This window comes from Alternaria viburni, assembly GCF_023758015.1.
Source record: "Alternaria viburni strain BMP 2772 chromosome Unknown scaffold_10, whole genome shotgun sequence".
Classification (NCBI taxonomy): domain Eukaryota; kingdom Fungi; phylum Ascomycota; class Dothideomycetes; order Pleosporales; family Pleosporaceae; genus Alternaria; species Alternaria viburni.
The window spans coordinates 44586-69176 of record NW_026055779.1 but is presented as its reverse complement, the minus strand read 5'-3'; the positions used below and the strand labels follow the sequence as shown (position 1 = coordinate 69176).

The following is a 24591-nucleotide window of genomic DNA, read 5'->3' as shown; positions in this document are numbered from 1 at the left end:
TTACCTTTAGAAGGAGGAAGAAACGGATAGCCCGCAGGGTACGGCGGAGGACCTGACATTGCGCGTGCGATTTCTCCGGCAGTTCTTTCTTCGATCTTGGCCAGAGGGTGGAAATCGGTTGTTTTGAGGAGCATGTAGATGAAGGGGAGGCCATGGGCTAGTGATGGTGTTTGGAGGGCGTGCTGACGGTTTGCGGTGTTGGAGGTAGTATTTGCGGGTAGGGTGGCGGTGGTGGTGAAAGAAGATGGCGTTGTGAGATAGTGGACAAAGACGACAATGGGGTGACAAAGGAGGTTGATGGGGTTGGAGATGAGGTCATGCCTACGCTTGGTATGGGAGGTTGTTGTCGATATCCCTTCGTTCTTTCATGTCGCACGTGATGCTTGAATCCAATGCTAAGGGGCGTCGTCGACGAATGTGCGAGCCGGTAACTGAAATCGTTGCTGCCGGGCCATGTCCATTCGACGTAGATCTTGGACCACAAGCTCCAATCGCCTAACCTGTTCCATATGTTGCCGGTAAAACAATCTTTCTGCTCTCTCTGCCGCACTGTTCTCCCTCATTTGTTCGCGTCTAATCCTCCTGTACAGCCTGTCAAGGTCGCAAACAGTCACGCACAACAGCCGATTCTGCCTTCCTTGGTGTCTAAAGGACACAACGTCGCGCATCTGCTCTAGGATGTAATCCTTCATTCGTGCATTCGTGAGAAGTACAAGACGCTCCAGTCGGATTTGAAAGAGTCGAGACCATTTGTTCGCACGGTGCTCGCCGTGGGGATGGAGGTCGTAAGGTATAGCGTGGCTTGCGTCCCAGAGCTTCCAGGTTCTGTTGATATTCTGAAGCGTGGCGGTGCCTGCTCCTGGAAGGGTCAGGCAACCGATGCGAAGGTGTGTCATTGTTGCTTGAGATGGAAAATGAAGGGTTGTAGCGGCGAGTTGGAAACTTGCACTGTATGGCCACCAGAATGCGCTTGCATGGCGTAGACGCCTTTATAATATCATGCGTGTACATGCGAAGCCTGGCAAACATGAGATGCTTTGGATCAAAATCCTCCATCCTGTGGTTCCGCAGAGAAAATGAATGGTACTAACATTCTGGGCCTATAGCAAGTAGCGCCATTTCATCTCCCTTACATATCCTCCAGAGGTTCTTGGAGGTGCGATACTTCTCTCTTTCGTAGAGTATCTCCTCGCGTATGAGTCGTATGAAATGCGGGAGGTGCGGTTGGCTCGTCATCTCTGGATCGCCTCTTCTGCTGGCCCACTCGAACGACCACAGGCGGCGGGCGAAAGAACACCGCATCAGAGCTCCCCACCACTCGCGCATCACTCTCGCACTTCAAATCCGAGTCGCATCAATCGAGCCTTCGCAGTCGTACACAAACGCCTCCCCCCCATCCCCCCCTCAAATCGCCCCAATAATACTCCCCAGCCCCCCTATCCTCCTCGCCCACCTCGTCATCGTATCCACCGCATCCTTCCTCAGCTCCATCGTCGGCGCCGCAAAAGCCACAGCCATAACCGGCGCAATACTTCTCAGTAAGTCAAACCCCGGTGTTTGGGCCTGTTCAATCTCCGCTGCCGCCTCGATGATATCCGTCGTGGCTTTTGTTGCAACGTCGAAGTAATGGCTGGTGGGCATCTCATGGGACTCGATGGGGGCTGTGGATTCTGTGTGCGTTTTGTACATGAGCATGCTTAGGACTAGGCGGTCGGCCATGTAGTTTGAGGCGATTAGGGCTATGAAGGTATTAGGTGAACTTGTGTTCGAAGATGATCCTTGTTGCCTGGGTTTGGGTAGTTTCGACGTACCCCTCTCGACCGGTGTCCCGTCGCGTGGACTCCTGGATAAGTTCGTCAGGTGTGGATACGCTGCAGCCCAGTCATCGAGTTGCCGGATCAATTTGCACGCGAGCTCTTTGCAAGGTCGGACGTCGACGTGAGAGGGTATTGGCGTGGAGAAGAGGACGCGCATGGACCCCGGTATCTCGAGCATGGCAAAACAGTGGGGGACGATGAGTTCGATGTCTGCGAGGGTTTGGTGTGCGTCGCGTGGTTTGCCGATGAAGGGGAGGGTCATCCAGTCTGGGGAGGCGTAGACGGATTTGCGGTTGAAGACTACGGATTTATGGGCCTGGGGATGTTAGTGGAGTGGCTAGGTATCGATAGTGGTGTCCTTGGTCTTACATCAGAGCTGCGGATTCCTTTGAAGAGCGGCCAAATGGCGCCTGACCCGCAGTTGCTTGGACCGCGCATATTCATAATCTCAGCTGCAGCCGCGATGTGAGACATCGCACCCGTCGCAGTCGCCCCTACATACAGCTCGTACAACGACATGATAAGAGGCACCAAAACCTCTTCTTCATCCGGAATAGCATCGTTCTTCAGCCTCGCTATCGACGTCCTCTGCGCACTCAACGCCACGGTATACCATCTCCAAGAGTCAATCAGAATACTTGGATCATGATGGTGCTTCCCGAAAAAGGCCATGGAAACCGCGCGGAGCGACAGCCGAACCGCCGGCTTCCTTGCGTTGCTGTGAATCTGGTTTATATGCCCCAGCCATTGGATTTCCGGTGCGTACTGACTTCCGCCTTTGTTGAGCTCAATGTAGTGAGATAGGAACGCGGTATCTAGAGCTTCTGGCAGGATTCTTGAGGGTTGGTTTAGCATGGGTGGTCTGTACTGGTAGCGGATTGCTACGATGGCTTGCTCGATCTTTTCGTTGTCTCTGCTCTCGGATGGTAATGCTGGGTATGACGATGAAGAAGGCTGGTCAATTGGTGTTGATGTGCTTGCGGCTTCGTTTTGGGCTAGAACAGTACGTGGAATCGCTGATGGCTGGCCATCGTCTGTTGAATCCTTTGCGCGGACTGCCAGTGCGGCTCTTGTTGTCTCTTTCTTCTTCCGCCCTCTGGGCTTGGCCACTCGCTCCGTCATATCTATGACGATTGAACCCTGGAGAGCCCCAGAGCATGCAAGACCGAGACGTCGACATTGTTGGCATTCAACGGGAGTTTCATCGCACTACACCACATATCAGTCTTCAACCCTTCAATCGCAAATAGTGAGTAAAAAGACCTTAACACGTCTAGACCGACACTGAGCACAAGCTCTACTGCGCTGCGATTTAGGAGGCATTCCGTTCCGTCTATGTACCTAGGCCGGGCTGTTTCTGCACGGGAAGTGAAAGAGGGAATTCGCGCGAGGTAGACGAGGGAGGGATACAGGGGTAACGGTAGTCTGGGAACTTCATGCGGCGCAGTCTCATTCGTTCATGCTGATTGGGTGGCAGCATAAGGTTTCGGAAGATACCTCTAGCATGGTGGGGAAAGCGCGAGGTACCGCGTGAATTTCCGCAGTGAATCTAGCACGTGCTGTAAGGGTCCAGCGTGCATTGGAGCGGGTAAAGATGCCGACTGTGGTTATCAGTGTTGAATGTTTGAGTATTGTGTTTACTTCGTTGTGAAGGATGTGTGAATGGGCGTGTGAAGAGGCGACGTCGTAGTCTATGCTTTCTGTTGACATAGCCTATATACGTTAAAGACGACCATGTGCATTTCGTGGTATGGGATCGCTTATCGTCGTAGTCTGCAATTATAGGCACCGTATTGATGTCAAGAAATTGAGACCTACTCTTGAAAACACGATAGAAAAGCACTTAAAAACATCTGCATAAAGGGTATCATACACCACCATCCCCATCCCATCGCCATCCCACCCACCACCTACCCCCTCCCCAACTCAACAATATCCCTCATCTCCAGCATCCAAACCCCCTCCTCCCTCTTCCCCTCCACACACCTCACCCCCGCCTCGACCGCCGCCCTCGCAATCATCCCCGCATCCTGCGCCCACCAATCCGTCATCTTGGGCGTCAGCCCCCTCAGTCCCTTCGCCAGACTCCTCAACGCCGCCTCCGCAGGCCTCGACTCACTCCTCTCCCCCACAATCAAGCCGGGGCGTACAATAACCGTGTGTTTGAACCCCAATCCTTTAACCGCTTCTTCCAACTCGCCCTTCATCTTCGGATACGCAAAGTAGCCATTGGGATTCGCGCCGTTGGACGAGATAAGGATGTATGTGTCTACGCCGGCTTCTTTGGCGGTCTTGGCGAGGGCCAGGTTTAGTTCGAAATCGATTTTTCGTTGCGCGTCGAAGCCGCCGACTTGGGCGCGGGTTGTGCCTAGGGCGCTGAAGAAGACGCGGGGGTGTGTGGACGACGGGAATTGGGCGGGCCAGGTGGACGAGTCGGCCGAGGTGATGGGTTGCAGTTTTGTGGAGCCCGCTGGGTTGGGGAGGTCGCGGCGCGTGTAGGCGTGGATGGCGGAGAAGGAGGGGTGGGCGAGGAGCGTGGTGAGGATGTTGGAGCCCTGTGTGTTGTGTTAGGAGTGCGTGATGGGGTTATCTGGGGGTTGTGAGGGACGTACGACGAGGCCTGTGCTGCCTGCGAGTACTGCTGCTGCCATTTCGCTAGTTTAGTCGTGGTCTGTTTAGTAGTAGGACCAGCTTCTCAGCATGAAATGTGTGCGCGTGGTGTAGTCAGTCAAGAGTTTCGCCGCGTCTGTAAGTGCGGAAATTCGTCTGCGACCCTGATAAGCCAGGCCGACCGAGGTGCGTCATCCCGATAGCTGTCTCTCGAAGCTTCATCCTTGAAACCGCGACTCACATGTGAAAGCCGATAATCGCATAGCAAGACGAACACAAACAACCATTACAAAAGCCACGTCTACTCCTTGTGAGGATAGCATCATGCATACACAATGCTTTTTCGTGTCACACCACAATCGTATCACCTGACTCAAGCCGTCGGCACCCGCCGACCCTGCCCCAACCGAACTCACACCACCCTCTCACCACCGTCATTGCATCCAAAGTTTCGCACCAGTCCAAACCAATGACAGTGTCCGGGAACAAGCGACTGCTTTCCACAGCTTCCATGTCTGTTGCCCAATACGGGTCGTGTTTTGCTGCTGACTGTTGGTTTACGTGTGCCTGGCTTGTCCGACATGTCAGGCCAGCCGTTCGGGTTGCGGCGTAGGGCTGAGGAGGATGGAGGGCTCACGCCATGGTTTGGTGGTGCGATCGCGGGTTGGTGAGGGTGATGAGGATGTAGGTTTGGGTTGTGGGTTGGATAAATAGGATGGTGGGTTTGGGGTATGGTGGCTATTCACAAATAACAAGAAGTACTACTACTACAACAAGTACTGCGATCAACAGTCCACTTCATACACCTCATACATCTTTCCACTCAGCAAAAGACGTAAAAGGGAGTTTTGTCTACACAATACTACGGCAACATCACTTCCATCTCAACTCCATCACAACCAAACCCATACCTTCACACAGCCACACAACCACACAAGCCCCAACACACACCCATGCCCTCCCCAACCCAAGCCCGCCTCCTCTGGCGCACTCTCTCCCGCAGCATGGTTGAACCCCACCCCTTCGCACGAAACCCCATAACCATGACGCCCCATGCATGGCGAGCTGGTGATCTCTCAAGGAAACTAGTAAAAACGAGTGCTGTGTACGTCTCCTCCATTTCTTCTACAACTATCCTTCTGGTTGGGAACATGTCGCTGATCGTTATGAAGTTACTTCCCGTTCTACGCGGTTATATTTGGCTGGCCGGTCGCGGCGTCGTGGTGGTTTAATGGGAATATGTGACTCGGAACTGGTGAGGGAGGGGGAGAGAGGGGGGAGACGGAGAAGGCTGGAGGAAAGGGGAAGGGGTTGAGTAGTAAGGAAGTTGAACGTTTGATTTTGAATATGCGGTGGGATGATTGATCTGTATACGCATTGGGATGGAGTTTAGGTCTTCGAGTCATCGCGTTTTCGTCTGTTGGAAGAACACTTGAGAAAACCATTACCATTTTGTTCAAACGCACTTTTCCTGTGCTTCACAACCCATCACCAAGTCGCCTTGCCACAACACGACAGCACTACCATCAAACAATGACAACCCCCACCCCCCTACAAATCCAGCACAACCCTCCCCACCCCCCTACTAACACAACTCAACATAGCCCCCGCCTCCATCTCCTCCCCCAACAACCCCGTCCCCCGATGTTCCACCCTCCCCCCACAAACATCCACCCTACACGTCCCACAATTCCCCACCTCACACGAACTATCAATCTCCATCCCCACAGCCCTCAGCGCATCAAGCAGCGACTCCGTAGCACGCACCTCCACCGTCTTGCCGCTCTGTTTAAGCTCCGCGGTAAACGGGTCTCCGGATGTAGCTACCGTAAACGCTTCGATGTGCACAGAGGACTCGGGTATACCGTAGGTTTTTGCGGTCGCGACAACGGCGTCCATGAGGCGTGGGGGGCCGCAGGCGTAGATGTGGGTTTGGAGATCGGCTTTTGAGAAGATAGCAGGGAGGTTCAGGCGTTGGCCGAGGGATTTGTTGTAGATTGTTGCTTTGGATCCCAAAGCGGCAATTTGAGAGGCGAAGGGTATTTCTTCTGCGACGGCGTAGTGGAGGTGGAAGTCTTGGTTTGCTTCTTGGAGGTAGGTGAAGGCTGTCATGAAGGCTGTTATGCCGATGCCACCTGCGATGATGATGTGTCGGTCTGCGGTTTTGGCGAGCGGGAAGCTTGCTGTGATGCGGCCGACGGTGAGGATGTCTCCTACTTTGGTCTGCGAGTGGAGGTATTTGGAGCCGCCGCGACTGCTTGGGTCTAGGGCGACACCGAGCTCGAAACGTTTTGAGGTACCGCTTACGACGGAGTAGGCGCGCACCAACTTTCCTCCTAGCTTTAGTCTCACGTGGCTACCTGGCTCGACGGGCGCCGGCTCTGGGATGTCTTCAATGGATTCGAATACGAAGGCTGTAACACTGCTCGTCTCCCTACGCTTCTCGACAAGGCGGTATTCATTCCAAGTATCCATCTTCTCGTCCTCGCCACCAAACAGTCTGCTGTTGTGGTCTTCGACAACACCTCTGTCTAGACGTTTCTGGAATTTCCCCTTGATGTCCCATCCGAGCTGCGGCAGCTGCACAATCTGCTTCATCATTTCCACGTTGTTTGTTTCGATGAAAAGGTAGTACATGACTCTGGCTATCGTCCACTCTGGATGCGGTCGCTCGAGTAGGGAGATCATGTCGCCTGCAGTGATGGTGCCGGTCTTGATGATACGGTACATCCACCCCGTACGTAGCAGCGTCTGTGTGCGCTTCGCCATATCCTTGACCTCGAAGCGGTGGTTGAGCTTGTAGCAAGGTCCGCGTGGCTCACTAACCTCGACAACGATGTCACCGATGGCCAGTCGATCTCCAATGCATAGATTCATCTCGCTGACTTCGGTGTTGAATAGGTTCTCGCCAAACGCACCGGGTTTGAAATGGTGTTCTGAGGCGGGTAGTTCTTTCTTCCACTCATCGTAATGCGATGTGCAGTAGTGGAGGAGCGCTTTGTCCGGGCCGCCATGCAGATGGAATGCATGCTCATCGGTTGGAATGCCAAGCTCGGTGATCTCGACAGGACCCGTCAGCGGTCCTTTGTAGATGGCAGACTCGATCTTGCCGTTTCCAAGCGACTTCTTGATCTTGCCGGCGCGTAGTTGGACGAGGGGGAACGGCTCGAAGGGCGCTGGGTTGACCAGTGTGTCGGGGTTTGGGGGTGGCGGTGGTATCCACGTCGAGACAGGCATGCTTGGAATTGTATCTGGGATCGGTTGGTTACGTCGAAGTAGACTAGTTGGCGGAGCTGTAACCCTTCGATCTTTACCAGCGTTCCTTTATCTAAGGCGTAAAGACTTGGTGCTCCGTGCGCCGGGTCGAGTCAAAGGGAATGGACAATGACGGCGTCAATGACGAACTTGAAGTGAAGAGAAAGCTTCTTCTACTTCACATAATACCTCCGAAGGTGTTCGAGCAGCCATCAGGCGTGCAGCCATAGCCCGCGAAACAGCCTTGTGGAAGTCTAGGTCTGTCGTAACCTATACTAGACTCGGAAGGCGCATGCGGAGATATATCTGCAAAAGAAGTCGATGAGTCTTGAAGACGGCTAGATGCACAACTTGGTAAGCATGGAAGAGTCATGTTTGAAGCGCGTCAGAGCATCGTGATCGGGCTGACTAGAAGCCCACAGTATGTCATTCGATTCTTGGTGTTCTGTACATTTGCCGCTTCTGAGTTGTCTCCAAGTTCGACCCAATGTGGAGGGTCTGGCGGGATGTTGCCTGTTGAACGGAAAGCTTGTACCGAATAAGCCCTGGAGACGCCTAGTCAAGGCGACGGGGAACGGCGGTCGGAGATGAACACGTCTCCCCGAGCCGGGCTTGAACGCGCCGACTCGCTCGGCCATACAAGTCATACATTAAGTCAAAGACCAAATCAACGGCATTGGAGATGTCGTGACGCGGATGAATGGTCGTAATGTAGTTCAGACGATGAACGCGTCGTGTGTCACGTGGTTAGTGGCCTCGGCTGCAGTTTGGTGGAACTGACGTCAATGTGAGGGTCCGTGGACAAGCTCCGAGCTACAGCATCAACTCGTCACCGCGATTTCGAGATAGTCAATTGCTGGTGCCCCCGCAACTACTCGACTTCCCAAACCTCAAACTCAATACATCCAATCTACTCATTCGGAAACCAAGACCTGTCGCACATCGCAACCTCACCATGTTCCGCATCCAACCCGCACGCGCCGTACAACGCGCAACCGTCTCTCGCGCAGCCATCGTTCGCCCTCGCTTCCTCAGCACAACGCCAGCACGCTTCGCTCAAAAAGATGCGCAAGACAAAGACTCGCTGGTGCCTCGATCGACCGAGTACGCCAAATCTGGCTCCGACGATGGCGCCGCACACTCGGACGCGGCCTTCGACCCCAAACAGACCAGCCCAGAGGAGGCAGAGGCGACCGCTGAGAAGGAGGCTGGAGGCCCACAGAACAGCTTGAACGCCAGCCCGGGCAACAAGGAGGTCAGCGAACCCAACAGCCCAGATGTTGGTGGCAATGGCGGAGCGCCGGACAAGAAGAGCAGCGGTGGGGGCAGCGCACCCAAGAACAGCACAGGATAGATGCAGATACCACGCGGACAGACTATAGTCATGATAAGGAGATGCCAAATGCATAAACATCAGGTAGCTATCGAGGGTAATCCAGGGCGTACAGGGAGCATCACATCACAGCATCATAGCATTGAGCATCTCAGGCATCCAACTGTATATACCTCACAATCGAAAGAGAAAAAAAAAGCCAATTCCGGAGCCACGAAAACCAGTGACGTGCCCATGCTGCAGCTCCACCGGATGCGGCATCTGCGTGGAGCAACCTCAGTCTTGCACCCATGCAATGACGTCACAGCCAATGACGCTGCCCACAAGAACGCGGCAGCAACATCCGTCTTTGCACAACAAAACACTTCACACCTCTTCAATCCTCCTACTACACCTCTAAAAACCCTCTTTCAAACCACAGACCACAAACCACACATACCCCCCACCTCAAACCTCAAACCACAAACTCTCAAACCCGTCAAAATGGCACCCCGCGCCCTCTACACAGCAACCCGCGCCCTACGCGCTTCCACCCCCATCTCCACCTCGCGCACCTCTTCCACCTCTTTCACCACTCTCACCTCTTTCACCACTACGCGCACCTTCAAGACTACATCCTCCCTGCGCATCAAAGAAGACGCAGCGCGCACCCCCGAACAAGTCGAAGCCGCAAAGCAGGAACAGCTCAAGGAGCAGGAAAAGGGCGAGGGCAGATGGCGTGAGGATCTTGCTAGTCATGGCGAGAGCAACATTGCGGCGGATAGGCAGCAGGTTGGTGATCATGAGGAGCATATGAAGGAGTTGCAGCGGGAGGGGAAGGAGAAGGGGGAGAAGGGGGAGATGTAAGGACGATGTGCAAGAAGGGTGGTGGAAGGCGGTGGTTGTATCTTTTGAATCTGAACAAAGCGCATATCGAAAGGATCAACTGGAATCAAATAATAAAGAAGAAGCAGCATGTTGAAGCCACCCACATCCCCCGTCAAACCCATCCCCGTCCCCTCAAAAGTTCACAACACTAGCCTCCAGCACCCCCTCCTCCCCAATCAATGCCTTGAGCACATCCTCCCCAACCATCTTATCAACCCCCAAAATCATCAACGCCTCATTACTCCCCTCCCCTCTTCCTTCCAGCCCATTCCCACCCCCTCCATTTCCCCCTCCATTCCCCTCAGCCAACCGTTCCTCCACCTCCCCATCCAACGGCGCAACATTCATAAACTCAATATTCACCCCCGCCTTCCCCAGCAAATTCCCCACATACCCAATCTTACCCACACTGTCAAAATTGCGACAGATGAGCAGCGTGCCGCGAGGCACGAATTCGCCTTTGAATTTGTCGAGGCGCGAGATGAAGGGTTTGTTGCCGGAGACGAAGCCTTGGATGATTTGGTCGGAGGAGGAGGAGGAGGTGGATGAGTTGGTGGTGGTGTTTTGGAGGGCGCGCGCGGCGGAGGGAGATGCGTTGCGGGAATGTGCCTGTGGTTGTTGGGATACGGAGCGTGAGGCGCGGGCGCGCAGGGTGATGAAGGAGGAGTAGGGTTTGTCTTCTACGTTTTCGCGGGAGCGTTGTTCGTTTATGAGGATGCCGCGTTCTTTCGCCAACAACTCCGCATTAACGATATTGATGTTCAAGCCGTCGCTGGAGGTGATGGGCGTGAGAAGTCCCTTAACCAACGCCGCGAAGAGGGGTTTCGTGGTGTTGATCGTAGCGAGCTTGCCTTCGTAGATGAGATCGAAGGTTGTGCGAAAAGAACCGGTTTTCGCAGAGGAGTAGTGTTGGGTGTACAGGCTGCCCATTTTCTCGACGAGGCTGATGAAGGGTTGGAGGGTGCGGTATTCGTCGGGGAGGACGATGGGGGCGTTGACGGCTGAGCGGGGAAGTTCGCCGCTGAGGATTGAGACGACTTGTTCGCAGACGTCGATGGACACGTTTTCTTGGGCTTCTTTGGTCGAGGCGCCGAGGTGGGGCGTTGCTACGACTTTTGGGTGGGCGATTAGGCGGGATGCTGATGAGTTTTGCTCGGGAGGTTCGGAGGTGAATACGTCGATACCTGCCCCGGCGATGACACCAGCGTCTAGAGCTTCGACGAGAGCATCTTCGTCGATCATGCCGCCGCGTGCTACGTTGAGGATGCGGGCCGTTGGTTTCATGGTCTCCAGTTCCGCCTTACCGATCATGCCTTTAGTCGAGGCGATCAAGGGAGTATGTAGGGTCAGGAAGTCGGCCTCTTTCAGGATCTCAGCTAGACTTGGGCGGAGGGTTACTGACGCCGCTGTTGCCAGATTTGGGTTTGCATAGGGGTCGTAGGCTATTAGACGCATCCCCAAACCATTGGCAATACGAGCAACTGTGAGACCGACTAATAAATGTCAGCCAGTTCTCATAAAGGTCAAGCAACAAGCTTACCTTTGCCCAGGCCGACAATGGCCAGAGTCTTGCCTTTTGCCTCCACACCCACCAGCCGACTTCGCTCCCATTTCCCAGCTTTGATACTTTGCGATGCATCTCCAATATTGCGAGCCACAGCCATCATTACTGTCACATGTTAGTTAATGAGAAAATGACCTTGTTTGGACTACCCACGAGCGATAGTGTGTTCCGCAGCAGCATTGATGTTCCCAGAAGGTGAATTCACCACAATGATACCGTGTGAAGTAGCCGACTGAACATCGACATTGTCAACACCAACACCGGCACGAGCAACGACTTTCATGTTCTTGGCGGCACCCAGAAGCTCTGCTGTCACCTTCGTCTCCGACCGCACGATGAGGGCGTCATATCCGCCGATGATTTCCTTGAGCTCTTCTGGACTCAGTCCTTTCTTTTCATCTACATCGAATTGGTCTTTGAGTAATGCCAGTCCATCTGGCGAGACCTTCTCTGGTATCAGGATTTTCCGTCTCGCTGTGTGCATGAGGATAGCCATGTTGACGGGTATCGGTATGTGCTGTGCTTGCCGACACTTGGTAGACTTAAGTAACTAGGTATGAAAGAGTCTCAGTGAGTTGATCAAGGATATGTGTCGGTCCTGGCGTTGACTGTAAGTTTACGTGAGACTGTATGAGATGTAAGCGCAAAGCCTACAGGAGGAGTACACTCCATTTTGTACACCCAGAGTAAGACTGCGCCGCTATCGGTCTACTGCAGTAGCATGCGTCAGAGGGATGACTTTGTGGTAGCCTTACCTGTTGGCTAGGTTTACCCCGCACTCCTTCTACCCCACGGGGTGAGCGCCGCTGCTGCAGGGTCAATTTGGCGAAGTACCTAGGTATCGTTCAACGCCCTCGGAACCTTGCAGAGACTATGTTAAAAACCTTCATGAGAGAATCCGTTGAAAGAAAATCGATGTAATGTAGAACGTGTTTCATTATTCAGTTGTTGTTGTAGTACCGCGAGCGCTCGCGCCCGTCATGGTACTATACTGTGCATATGATGCGCAGCGTGGGTAGCCACATATGGTGTGATCTTCAACGATTGGAGGCTGAATTGCTGTAGAGTGGGATATGCACATCACGCGGGTAGTCGGCGCCGCCCGTTTACCAATTGCTACGTGTCTTGAGCTTCTCGTTCTGTACTACCTCGATCCAGTAACCATCGGGATCTGCGTATGTCAATTGTCAATTCGTGCGATGGATAGATAACAACTCACCTAGTACGAAAGCGATGTTCTTCATGCGACCGTCAGTAAGCCTCTTCTTCCAGTTGACCTTCTTCTCTTCGAACCGAGCACAGGCGGCGTCGAGATCGTCGACAGCAATGCAGATGTGACCGAATCCTTGGGGCTCATCGTTGCCGTTGTGGTACTTGAAGTTTGCGTCGTTCTCGGTTCCGTAGTTGTAGGTCAGCTCAAGCAGGCCTTCGGTGTTTGCCACCGGGTTGACGCCGTTTGCGGTGTTTTCGGATGCATCGGGGCCGTATCCCAGGAAGTAGAGGTTAAACTTAGCACTTTCGTTCTCTGAGGTGCGCTTGAGTTTCATGCCCATGACGTCTTGGTAGAAGTTGAGTGAGGCCTCCTTATCCTTGACACGGATCATGGTGTGGTTCTGCAATCATCAGTACACCAACGTGATGTCTTCCCAACGCTACTTACCATGCGGTATGAGCCTGTGTCGGTTTCCTTGACGTTCTCCGTCTCTTCTATTGGCTTCTGGCCAATGACCTCCACCCAGTAGCCATCAGGGTCGAGCACAAACGCAATGTGGCGCATGCGACCGTCTGTGAGCTTTTTCTGGAACTTATAACCCGCATCTTCTAGCCTCTGGCAAGCTGCCTGTAGGTTGTCCACCGAGATGCAAAGGTGGCCGAAGCCCTTGTGAGGTTCCGTGTTTCCATTGCTGATCTTGTAATTTGGGTCGTCCTCGGTGCCGTAGTTGTGTGTCAGCTCGACAATACCCTCGCGGTCGGTCCAGTGGTTGCCGTGCGAAACGGCCTTCGGGCTATCGTACGCGAGGAAGTAAAGGTCGAACTTGGCGTCGGGGTTCTTGATCTGATTGATCTGCTTCATTCCAAGGAACTCGTAGAATTGGACAGAGCGCTTCGGATCCTTGATCCGGATCCTAGTAAATGTGAGTAACTAGCCAATGGTATGGGGATGGCGCAGTAAATGCCATGCGGGTACTCACATGGAGTGGTTGAGCTTGTACTTCGATGGATCGGTCGCCATGGTTGCTAGCGTTCGAACGAGGAGGCTTGGTGTATTGTTTGGTTTAAGAGGACGAAATGCAGATAATGCGACTACTCGTGATGTTCTTGGTATTGCGAGACGCGTGAAAAGCATTGATTGAGCTCTCTAGCAGTGTCGCAGCGCAATTGAGGGGAAACAGATTCTAAGGCTCATGACGTCTGCGACCCAATGAAGAGCTGCCAATTGCCCCTCACCCGGCATTTGCTCGGAGATCAGCCCGGTGGGTTATAACCATCTCGAATGCGCGCGAACGACGAATCGTCCTGTGACGTCGACATCAAATACGAGGCTTGTCTACTCAGATCTGGAGATGTACCAGATCGATATCGTTGTAAGGCGCGTGGCATCCGAGGTCATCGTTGTGTCGCGTGTGCGCGGACCAATTCCTTCGAATTACACTTCACCCGTGACCCGGCCCAAAGATATACCTTGCGTCTGAGTCCTGTCATGATGTGTAGATGCACGAAACCTGGGTAGCATCTCCAAGCAATGCGTGGTACTAGGCTGCAACAACATAAGCTCTCCATAGCATGGGCACGAGAGCACGTGCGGCGGAAAACAAGGCTCCGGCCAGCCCAGGTGGTCATAGCTCTCTCCTGGGGAACTTCGTCGTGAACATCGTCATGATCAAGATACTGACACGCGCAACTTCTGTCTCGTGATCCCATCCGTTCCTTCTCGTGTTCTTACGCGTTCCTTACTGTTGCGACGCGTCGCTGGCCGTTGTATCCGCTTTTGGTCTCAGAGAAGGCGCAGATCGGTGAATTAGCAGCACGACAGCGCGGAAGTGGTTGCGCCAACGATTGACCAGGTACGTGGGCTTTCTTTCACGTCACCATCACCAAATCACATCCATTAGTTGCAGCGCGTGGTACTCGCTACATGCTCACACGTTGCTAAAAGCTTCCCACGCACAGTCTATTCTTCATTTTTAGTTCTTAACACCTACAGCTTCCCCGTCTAATCATGTCTGCAGATCCCGCAATGATCAACATCGCTAAAGTGAGCGACTGGCTCACACAGAATGCAAACGAGCACATCTACCCAAGACTCTTGTAGGTTCCAAGTACCATACACTGTTATTCCAACTAACGTCAGTAGCTTGATGTCTCCAAATGGCACACTATTAGCGTACTCAAAGCCTGTCCAGACCAAGGAGCTTCGCGATCAGGCTGCCCTGATATCTATGACCTGGAAGGACAACTGCCAAGGACGTCAGAAGCCATCGACCCGCAATGGAGCTACCCAGGACCAGTCGCTGCAACCCGCACTTAGGACACTCACCATCGAGACTCCGGATTGTAATATTATCGTACGCCTATTGCAACCAGAGCTACTGCTCGTTCTCATCGGTAGAATCGCTCCCGGCAAGAAGCAGGGCTTCAAGATTTCGGCCGAGGGACAGGGAGACCCACGCTACCCAGAGGCAGACGACCCAGTTTCACGTCCTGGTTCAAGCAACGAACAGCATTTGACCATCAAAGGGAAAGCACCCTCATTACTTAGCAACATGAGCCAGCGCGATAGGGACCTCAGGAGCGGCGCACTTCACGTCCAGCGGAAAAGATTAGACGCCCTGGCTGAGTACGTCTTGCAAGACTTTGGCGACACTGGATTTGTCATGCCCGCAGATGCAGACCTTCAGTAGTACGATGATGCGGCTCGGGACGGGGATACGTTACCCCTGCCTCACTCTACAGATACCGACTCTGATGAGACTGGTGGTGACGAAGTACTGCAAAAGACATCGCTGGCTTGGTTCAGTTCGCTGACCGTGCTAGTATGAGCTCATTGTGCTCCCAGGAAGGAAGCGGACTGTAATAGCGACCTCTCCACGGCCATGTGCTACATTATAGCCAATGATTCTGCTGCCTACTGGCTACATGGGTTTGGCCAGTGCTCGGTACAGCTCGCACGCGAACAAGTACCCGTCAGCCGGCTTTACTGGCGAATGGGTCGCACCGAGTTCGTTTCGCTCGTATGGTTGACAAGACTCTCAGCGATGTGCGGCATTCTGCAGACTGTTGTTTTGAAGGAGAAGATTTTGCGAATATTGCAGGGTAATGCGAACTGTTAAGGCGTAGTTACTAGAAGAGAGAAGGAAGCATTGGAAACGGCCGTCGTGTATGCGCTGCATTTTTGGATACCCAGGAGTCGAATCTGACTTTGTTTACTGTTCACATGGATCTCAGGTGACATTCCATCGGAATATGATGGCGAACAGTCCGGGCATGCGTTGCCCGACATGACAGAACGACTCGATCCCCAAATCATCCCGCTCAGCAGCGATAGGCCATGGGCTACAGCGAAACGTCCACCCATATTGCACGTGATGACAGAGACATCTTCGAAGCCAACATTGGAAGCGAGGTATAGCAGATACAAACCCTCAAAACTTGTATTTGGCTTCTTGTCTAACAATGTCATACATCTGGCTATAGGCCACTGGTCTTGGAGACGTCGACCGACCGCCACAAAGACCAGCCTCAGCTTGATGCACATTCCATCATACCGGCAACGGCTTCGGCACACCCCTCTTAACACCAGGCTCGCCCAGACCCGGAATGACCAAAGGCGCCCTTCTCTCCATCGGCGTCCTACCAATAGGGAAGAACTTTGTGATCGTGTGATCAGGCCCATATGCCTCCTCGACGAGATACACCGTCACTCTCCACCAAGCGCAGAGGGCGGACAGCATCCAAAAGTAGCTCGCAGCCTTCATGCCCATCGTCACCCCACCAGTGAGACTATCACCCGATGCGCTGGTATCCGCGGTGGTGACGGGACGACCGTTGTACGCGAACATGCAGCAAGCGATGGTACTGCCTATAGCCAGGGAGAAGAGACAGACGCTGAGCACGATGTCGCGTGCCGTCGCTGCGAGCGCGCCCGACCACGTGAAGACGCAAAGTATCACGAACCAGGACGCGAGTTCGGGGAAGTGCGTGTGCACTTCATGCGCTTCCAACGCACCAGCCGCCTGTACATCCCTCGTTAGCCCATCATCCCCTACCCTATTCCAAACCCCCCCATAAACCAGCACCACTTACAACAAAAGCATACAAAACCCCAATACTAATCCAAAAACTTCCCCACATGGTATTTATCACCGTCACCAGCGTATCCTGCGCTTTGAACCCGTATAGTCCTGCGATGAACTGCGCCAGTCCGCCGAAGAGTCCTACGAAAGGGAAGAAGATGGTTGGGGATTCGGCGTTGCCCCACCAGTTGGCGATGTAGGATGAGGTTATCCATGTTGAGCCTGCGAAGCCGGCGAGACCGAGGGCGGCGGGCGGGGCGATGGGTTGGAGGAAGATTTGGATGCCGGGGGTTTGTTGGAGGGTTTGGTCGACTTTTTTGGGGGAGGAGGCGGCGTGGAGTGCCATTGTGGGGAGTGTTTGTTGTGTGGGGTTTGGGAGGGGGAGATGGGTGTTGGGGTATATCGTGTTTACCAGGAAAGAATCAGGGTGTGGAAAACGTGCGACAAGTCATCAAATACATAATTCCTCTTTGAACAGTCGGCGACCCAATTGCTGTGATGCAATCGCACGGTCAGTGGGGACTGGAGATAGGATCGTGATGTTGTGGATGTTACGATGTTATGACGATAAGCGCGATACGGTAAAGCGTCCCGCATGCTGATCACGAACATCGCGAGTTATTCACGTCGGCACCTCGCTTCCGTGTGAACACTTTGACATCATCGCAACACTGGGAAGTCATTCTCATTCGTCGGAATATGTGACAAAAGCTACATGCGACTTAGTAAGGCATTGTGACAATCGTGATCACTGGGGAGATCAAGGATCGCCTATGGGTATTGCCAACTACGGTAGTTCGCGTCGATGTGGAGCGCTGATGCTTGGAGATGCTTATCTCGATGTCGCAAGCCTTTAGTGATGGAAGGTCAGCAATCGGACACAAAGACGAGATAGGCGGTGTGATTGCAAAGGTAGTGACAGCGGGAAGAAGTGTGGAGCCAGAGTGTGCGAATGCTGGAACAGGTTAAGCAAAATGCTTTCAATGAGGGAAAGAAACACTGCAACCTGGACACGGTATAAGGGCGCTAACGATATATCATTGACTGGCTATAGTCGGCAAATCATCTTGAAGGTGACATTGAACATGTGCAGTGCATCTAGCATCCTCGGTCGAGGCTTAAGTGATCACCACCTGTCCGATTGTACTATCATCTTCGTCGTCGCTTGCATCTTCAATAATCCCTTGATCGCCTGCATCTTGTCCATCAGTAGTGACAGCAGTCTCGTCGTTGCACTCTCTATATGTCTTGACTTCCAAGCCGTCGTTACCCTCCTCTCCTTGCCCATTCGCATTCCTACTGTCGCAATCAGATTCCTCGAGATCATCTATCGGAAAGGCTCCTGGAATAAGAAGGAGAGTATCTTCATGTTGCTCAACAACAGGCTCGGCAGGAGTGATGCTATCGAGAAGGGCCTGGAAAGCAGACTTCTCAACGTCTGGAGGATCCCGACTACGATATGGGGAGAGGGCGTCGTAGCGCGCGTTGAACCACCACCAGTATTCGGTCAGTGAGACTTCGTCCATTGGGAGGCCTTCTATACATGCTTCTTTAAGTATTCGCATTGTCTCTAAATCGCCCCAACTGGCGGCGAGATCAATGACCGAGTCGTAAAGATCGGTGCCCAGGACGAGTTGAGCGCCGTGGTATATGAGTGTCTGGAGCACACAATGATTGTTACACTCTATAGCTTTCATGACTGCAGTTTCGCCATGCAGATCTCGTGCGTCGATGTCAGCACCGGCAAAGAGTAGTTGCTCGATTTCTTCAGATGTAGTTGTGGAAGATACTAGTGTTAGGGGAGGGTTCCCGCCTTGAACTCCATTAACGTTAGCTCCAGCGTCTAGTAAGATGCCTATCGTGAAGGTATCGGAATACCATGCTGCTACTGTGAGAGCAGTCTCCTTTTGCCGAATGACTTGATTGGCCTCTGCACCAGCTTCTAATATCTTGAGACAGATGGCATGCGAATTATGCTTGAGCTTGACGGCGTTACACAACGGGCTTAAGCCATCCTTTGACACGGCATGTAGATCCGCGCCGGCTTCGACTAACAAATCGATCGCCTCAGCGTTTCCTAGGATGACAGCCCAGTGCAGAGGGGTATGGCCCATCGAATCACGCGTTAAGACAGCGTTTGGCTGACTTCGAAGAAGATCTTTAAGGCTGTCCATAGAGTCTTCTAAGATGAACGCTGCGGCGGGAGGAAGGTCGAGCACATCACTGGCATCTAGGACATCGGGTCGAGTACGAAGCTTCTCGCATAGCGAGCCCTTCAAGACATTGAAAACAATGTACTGAGCCGGCGTGCTGATCCCATCAGCTAATGTATGCAGACGTCTCCCACAGTCGACTCACATGCCATCAACAGGTGACGGAAAGTTGATATCCGCTCCTTGGTCCAGTAGCATCGCCAGTTTAGGCCCTGTCGACCAGTTTTCGATAGCAAGCTTTTAAAATTAGCTTATAGTCCGACAGACGCGGATCAGAAGCTTACGGTGAGAAGAGAAGTAGGCTTGTGCACGCCCTCGCTCAAGAGCATGTCGATGCCTCGAATCATATACTTGTTCATTACCTGCTGAACATCGAGAACCGTACGAAGAAGCAGGGCATCTGTCAAATCTCTCTCCACATCGCTGTCGGTGATCATTCGCGGTATATTGAGACTCCAGGTCCCTCCAACACCACCCAACGAACGCCAAGATGCTGAAACTTCAATCCCCAGGGGTAAAAGCCATGTCGGGAAGAAGTAACGAAAATGCAGTGACCCTGTCTCGTTCGACTTCTGATGACAATGGCCGTAGTTGCATGTTCGGCGGTTGAGTAAAGGTACCGAGGTGAATTTGTAGAAGGCGGCACCGATCAATCCCCGCAACCATCTCGGCGTGGTACCCTGACATGGTACATGGCAGTCGCAAGGACATGCTGACCTGCAAGTCCGATTCGTCGCAGTCTCTATGGTTTCGATTGTGACATAGGAAGTGACATCAATTCGCTGGGCGGTCATGGTGTTATTCGTACTTGATGGGGCTGTGCTCACGCAAGCCGCTTTCTCCATGGCATGACGCAGATCGAGCGTGTTGTCATGTGTCATAGATTTTGTAGATAGCTCTCCCGGGTGGACGATGGTTACATCTTGGATAACGGTATAAAGCCTAGTAGTGGCTTTTCTATATGCGCAAAGTCAGCTACTTGGCCCAGTGACAGTAGCTGATCCAGAGTTCTCTGGCGAAACCGGCCTGCGACTGGCAACGGCAGACTTCAACTTACAAGTTTGTCGCACTCATCGCTAATACGAAGCTCATTTTCAACGAAGCCAGCTCCTGCTGGAATGTGTTAATCCGAGATTGCGCCTGGCTTCCTCCCAACACTTCCATCCACTTCGCACGTCTCTTCAACTCCATGGCCTTATCAGCACAGGCCGCTTTTTCTCGCTCACGTAGCACATTCTTCCGTAGGTGCTTTGTGAAGGCGTTTATACAGCCCATCGATCGATCCAACAGTCTGTCGTATTCGACCCGATGGTCTAGCGGAAGTTGGTGCTGGGTTTCCTCTAATGTCGTCTGTAACAAAACGAGAGTAGCCTTAAAGTCGGTGACTTCGTTGATAGCTCCAAGTACGTAGAGAGAGATGCCGCGCAAGCCTAATACTCGCTCCAGGATCGAGGCGGCATGGCTGGCTGCGCTGACGAGGGTGATTATGCTGGCGACAAGGCCTATGGCTTCCATTGTGAGTTTGTAATTTCGGGTAGATCAATTTAAGCTTCCGACTCATTATGATGAACTCGACAGAAGCAAGGTGGGGGGACATGAAGAGGCCATGAGGGAGGCGCAGTGCTGCGGCCTATAGCTGTCTAATGTTATTTGTACGACATCAACTGTGTACAAGAGGTATGCACAGCCCACATCCGGTCAGATCAATCCTGCGATGGCTTGCACCGCTGCGCGCATACAGCCTGTCATTGGATCCGCATGCACGCCCAGTTCGTGCATCTAGTCGTTCATGCTCAGCCTTGTGTAGTACCACCCAGACGCGCAGAGCATGCAATGAGGAGCAGCCTTGTAGCAGTCCAGTGTCGCGACGGGGATTTGCCAGGTGTTGCGCGACAATGCATTGCGCGAAGGACAGCGGAAGACGAGATTAGACGGTGTTGCTGATCAGATCTCCGAGAGCCGCGATTTCCCCGCCGTCACGTGCGCGGACTCTTGGCGTGTCGAGCACGCAATTCGCGCTAGGGCCAAATTCTCGTCGCGTCAAGGCGACATTCCGCGCATTTGCAATCTATCGCCCGAAAGACGTGCTAGAGCACCTGGACAGGGCCAATCATGGTGTCTGTGAAGGATTGCGTCTTGCTCGGTCGGTCTTCTGCCGATGTCGCTACTGGACGACGGCACTTTTTGGCTGCTACGAGGCGGCAAATCCACGACACGGATATACTCCCACGGTGAAGCCTCCGGAGCGTCATGACACCTCCCCTTCTCTCATATACCCCAAAGAGAGACTCTCACTGCCTTCTTTGAAAGGCTGAGTTGCTGAGGCGCATACTTGTATTCAAGATGCATTTCCAACAGACTGAGTCCGCCGGCCCTGGGGCTGAGCAGAACGCACCCAAGGACTTCTCCAAGAAGTCGTCCAGTCTGCCGTTTGGTCAGGACCTCTCCTACCAATCTATCGGTGGCCCCACCTACCTCACGGCCCAAACTCTTGTCCAACAGGTCGCATACGCCCTCTCGGATAAGATCTTCGCATACTCGGCTGAGTCGTTCGACTTGGATGTCGCAGTCAAGTACTGGCAAGAACAGGGCGAGAAGAATGCTTTCGGATACCAGACTGGTGTCTCTTCCCTGGAGACAAGGACCGGTGCTGGTGCCATCGCATTGGGTTACATGTTCTCCAAGGACTATGACTTGAAGAAGCGCCATATCCCCCAGTCCATCGTCGCCTCCTCTTCTACCCTGAACTACCTCCGCGCTTCGCTCGACCAGCTGTCCGCCCTCTACTCGGTCGCGAACCCTTTGACCGCCCACATCGCCGCGGTCGACTACTCCGCCAACTCCAGCGCTGGCCTCGTCACCGACTATGTCTCCTCCCTCACACTCGCCGAAGACCTGGGCCTTGGTCTCGTCTGCAGCCCGTCTGTCTTCGAGGCTCAGCACATGTCCCTCTTCGCTACCCTCCTATCGAGCGTCCTCCCCACGATCCACACATACGATGGCATTAGCGTTGGAAGGGAAACAGCGAGACTAGTCGACACTCTCGACCAGACCAGGCTGCACAACAGCTACGAGGCGGTGCTCAAGGCCGTCTCGGAGGTTGACAAGAAGCACTCCGACACCGCTGGTCGCGTCCTGCGCCTGCTCCAAGCCTTCAACGATGAGCTTGGCGAGGACTACAAGCTCTTCGACTACTACGGTCACGAGGAGCCGGAGAGCGTACTTGTTGTCTTTGGTACCGTGGAGGCTTCCTTGACCGCTCAGGTCGCCAATGCCTTGTCCAAGGATGGCGACAAGGTCGGTGTCGTCAACGTCCGTGTCTACCGTCCGTTCGTTGAGGAGGCTTTCCTTGAGGTACTCCCCAAGAGCACTCGTCGCATTGCTGTTCTTGGTCAGGTCAAGGACGAGGCTGCCGTGCTCGACCCCGCAGAGTACTCCAGGCTCTACTCGGACGTCTTGGCGTCAATCCAATTCGCCTACGACAGGGACGTTGAGGTCACCGATGTCAAGTACTCGCGCGAGCAGGTCTGGACACCCAGCAACTTCCTCGATGCTTTCCGCCAGATCCACGCCGAGAAGGAGGGTGCCGAGGTCCGCTCATACGTCGACATCTTGAACACTGCCGACGTCAAGCAGTACAGCTTCTGGAACCTCGACGAATCAACCGCCGCCAACGCCCCAGTTGTTGTTGGCAAACTCCTCTCAAGTGACTCTTCAAAGAACGTCTTCGTTCGCAGCGGCCACGACAACCTCGTGCAAGGCGGTGTTACTCGTACCGACATTCGCAATGCTGACTACACCATCGAAGCGCCTTACGCTGTTGAGCAAGCCGATGTCGCTTTCGTTGGCGACATTGCTATCCTGAAGGAGTTTGACGTCCTGAACAGCGTCAAGCCTGACAGCTCAATCATCGTCAAGCTGCCCGGTGTGAAGAACGAGGACATTGAGAAGAAGCTTTCGCCTGCTTTCCGCAAGGCCCTCGTGGACAAGGACATTCAGCTCTTCGTCCTTGACCCTGCTTCATCTGAGGCTGTCGCTGAAGATGAATCTCTAGAGTCTTACCTCACCCAGCTCGCTTTCTTGAAGGTTGCTCGTGAGGACTTGTTCTCCTCTGGCTTGAGCAAGCTTGCTGCTATCAACGGTAGCTCAGAAGTCTTCGACAAGCTCACTCAGCAGCTCGAAAGCGCTCTTCGTGAAGTCGAAGTCCCTGCTGCTTGGGGCACTGTTGAGGAAGATGTTGAGCCCATTCGCCTCCCCTCAGACATCAACGTCAACAGCTTTGCTCCCTTCGACCGCATTGAGTCTGAGCCACCGACGCTGCTCAAGGACTGGCAAGTCGCAGCCAAGGGCTTTGCCTTCAAGGAGGCTTTCGGCACTGCGAACCAGGTTCGTCCCGATCTCGGCTTCAAGACCAGTATTGTCCACGTCAAGGAGCGTCGCCGCCTCACACCGCAGAACTACGACCGTAACATCTTCCACATTGAGTTCGATCTCGGTAACTCTGGTGTTACTTACGCCATTGGCGAGGCTCTCGGCATCCACGCAGAGAACGACGAGGCACAAGTTGAAGAGTTCATCAAGTGGTATGGTCTCAACCCCAATGAGATCGTTGAGGTCCCGTCTCGTGACGACCCCAACGTTCTGGTCAACCGTACCGTTTACCAGTCTCTCATGCAGAACATCGACATCTTCGGTCGCCCACCAAAGCGCTTCTACGAGTCGCTTGCTGAGTTCGCTGATGACGAGCGTGAGAAGCGCGAACTTCTTCAGCTTCTGAGTGCTGAGGGTGCCACTGAGTTCAAGCGCCGTGCTGAGGTTGACACTGTCACCTACGCCGATATCTTGCTCGAGTTCCCTTCTGCGCACCCAAGCTTCCACGACATCGTTCGCATCGTCAACCCCATGAAGCGTCGCGAATACTCCATCGCCTCTGCACAGCATGTGACACCCAACTCCGTCTCTCTGCTCATCGTCACTGTCAACTGGGTCGACCCCAAGGGCCGCGACCGCTTCGGTCAGGCGACTCGCTACCTCAACAGCCTCAAGGTCGGCGCGCCTGTCACCGTGTCCGTCAAGCCATCTGTCATGAAGCTTCCTACCAAGACCACTGCACCCATCATCATGGCCGGTCTTGGAACGGGTCTCGCGCCTTTCCGTGCCTTTGTCCAGGAGCGCGCCTACCAGAAGCAGCAGGGTCACGAGATTGGTGAAGTGCTACTTTACATGGGCGCTCGTCACCAGCGTGAAGAGTATCTCTACGGCGAGGAATGGGAGGCATACCAAGACGCCGGTATCATCACCCTCCTCGGCCGCGCCTTCTCCCGTGACCAGCCTCAGAAGATCTACATTCAGGACCGTATGAGGGAGTCCCTGAAGGACATTCGCAGAGCGTACCTCGAGAAGGAGGGTAGCTTCTACCTCTGTGGACCGACATGGCCTGTACCTGATGTAACGGAGGTGCTCCAGGAAGCTGTCGAAGTCGAGCACAAGGTTAAGAATGTTGGCGCCAAGAAGATTGATGGACGTAAGGAGATTGACAAGTTGAAGGATGATGGCCGTTACGTACTTGAGGTCTACTAGAAGAGACGTTGATATGAGGTAGATCCATGATATTCCATTATTATTAAGGCTTCGTGCC

At 53.6% G+C, this 24591-nt stretch overlaps 12 protein-coding genes across 12 annotated transcripts; 4 read left to right on the top strand and 8 right to left on the bottom strand.

The window, feature by feature from the left end:
- Positions 1-1404: 1404 nt before the first annotated feature.
- J4E79_005291 (uncharacterized protein) lies at positions 1405-2939 on the bottom strand (the record flags this gene model as incomplete). Its single annotated transcript, XM_049354169.1, has 3 exons — positions 1405-1739; positions 1812-2133; positions 2187-2939. The coding sequence occupies 3 exons, from the start codon at positions 2937-2939 to the stop codon at positions 1405-1407; spliced, it is 1410 nt and encodes a 469-aa protein (XP_049211034.1).
- Positions 2940-3727: 788 nt separating this feature from the next.
- On the bottom strand, positions 3728-4468 carry J4E79_005290 (uncharacterized protein; the record flags this gene model as incomplete). The annotated part of the gene is made up of 2 exons (XM_049354168.1): positions 3728-4372; positions 4430-4468. The coding sequence occupies 2 exons, from the start codon at positions 4466-4468 to the stop codon at positions 3728-3730; spliced, it is 684 nt and encodes a 227-aa protein (XP_049211033.1).
- A 1634-nt stretch (positions 4469-6102) lies between these two features.
- J4E79_005289 (uncharacterized protein) lies at positions 6103-7664 on the bottom strand (the record flags this gene model as incomplete). The annotated part of the gene is given in 2 exon segments (XM_049354167.1): positions 6103-6125; positions 6137-7664. The coding sequence occupies 2 exon segments, from the start codon at positions 7662-7664 to the stop codon at positions 6103-6105; spliced, it is 1551 nt and encodes a 516-aa protein (XP_049211032.1).
- A 973-nt stretch (positions 7665-8637) lies between these two features.
- On the top strand, positions 8638-9036 carry J4E79_005288 (uncharacterized protein; the record flags this gene model as incomplete). Its single annotated transcript, XM_049354166.1, has 1 exon — positions 8638-9036. The coding sequence occupies one exon, from the start codon at positions 8638-8640 to the stop codon at positions 9034-9036; it is 399 nt and encodes a 132-aa protein (XP_049211031.1).
- Positions 9037-9498: 462 nt separating this feature from the next.
- Positions 9499-9861, top strand: J4E79_005287 (uncharacterized protein; the record flags this gene model as incomplete). The annotated part of the gene is made up of 1 exon (XM_049354165.1): positions 9499-9861. One exon carries the CDS (start codon positions 9499-9501, stop codon positions 9859-9861), a length of 363 nt encoding a protein of 120 aa, XP_049211030.1.
- Positions 9862-10014: 153 nt separating this feature from the next.
- On the bottom strand, positions 10015-11942 carry J4E79_005286 (uncharacterized protein; the record flags this gene model as incomplete). Its single annotated transcript, XM_049354164.1, has 3 exons — positions 10015-11375; positions 11423-11551; positions 11600-11942. 3 exons carry the CDS (start codon positions 11940-11942, stop codon positions 10015-10017), a joined length of 1833 nt encoding a protein of 610 aa, XP_049211029.1.
- A 610-nt stretch (positions 11943-12552) lies between these two features.
- J4E79_005285 (uncharacterized protein) lies at positions 12553-13679 on the bottom strand (the record flags this gene model as incomplete). Its single annotated transcript, XM_049354163.1, has 4 exons — positions 12553-12617; positions 12666-13059; positions 13107-13572; positions 13639-13679. The coding sequence occupies 4 exons, from the start codon at positions 13677-13679 to the stop codon at positions 12553-12555; spliced, it is 966 nt and encodes a 321-aa protein (XP_049211028.1).
- Positions 13680-14666: 987 nt separating this feature from the next.
- On the top strand, positions 14667-15348 carry J4E79_005284 (uncharacterized protein; the record flags this gene model as incomplete). Its single annotated transcript, XM_049354162.1, has 2 exons — positions 14667-14755; positions 14799-15348. 2 exons carry the CDS (start codon positions 14667-14669, stop codon positions 15346-15348), a joined length of 639 nt encoding a protein of 212 aa, XP_049211027.1.
- Positions 15349-16206: 858 nt separating this feature from the next.
- Positions 16207-17086, bottom strand: J4E79_005283 (uncharacterized protein; the record flags this gene model as incomplete). Its single annotated transcript, XM_049354161.1, has 2 exons — positions 16207-16680; positions 16751-17086. The coding sequence occupies 2 exons, from the start codon at positions 17084-17086 to the stop codon at positions 16207-16209; spliced, it is 810 nt and encodes a 269-aa protein (XP_049211026.1).
- Positions 17087-17858: 772 nt separating this feature from the next.
- On the bottom strand, positions 17859-19282 carry J4E79_005282 (uncharacterized protein; the record flags this gene model as incomplete). The annotated part of the gene is made up of 3 exons (XM_049354160.1): positions 17859-19050; positions 19099-19190; positions 19238-19282. 3 exons carry the CDS (start codon positions 19280-19282, stop codon positions 17859-17861), a joined length of 1329 nt encoding a protein of 442 aa, XP_049211025.1.
- Positions 19283-19928: 646 nt separating this feature from the next.
- J4E79_005281 (uncharacterized protein) lies at positions 19929-20468 on the bottom strand (the record flags this gene model as incomplete). The annotated part of the gene is made up of 3 exons (XM_049354159.1): positions 19929-19979; positions 20011-20066; positions 20129-20468. 3 exons carry the CDS (start codon positions 20466-20468, stop codon positions 19929-19931), a joined length of 447 nt encoding a protein of 148 aa, XP_049211024.1.
- Positions 20469-21296: 828 nt separating this feature from the next.
- Positions 21297-24533, top strand: J4E79_005280 (uncharacterized protein; the record flags this gene model as incomplete). Its single annotated transcript, XM_049354158.1, has 1 exon — positions 21297-24533. The coding sequence occupies one exon, from the start codon at positions 21297-21299 to the stop codon at positions 24531-24533; it is 3237 nt and encodes a 1078-aa protein (XP_049211023.1).
- Between the last annotated feature and the right edge of the window lie 58 nt (positions 24534-24591).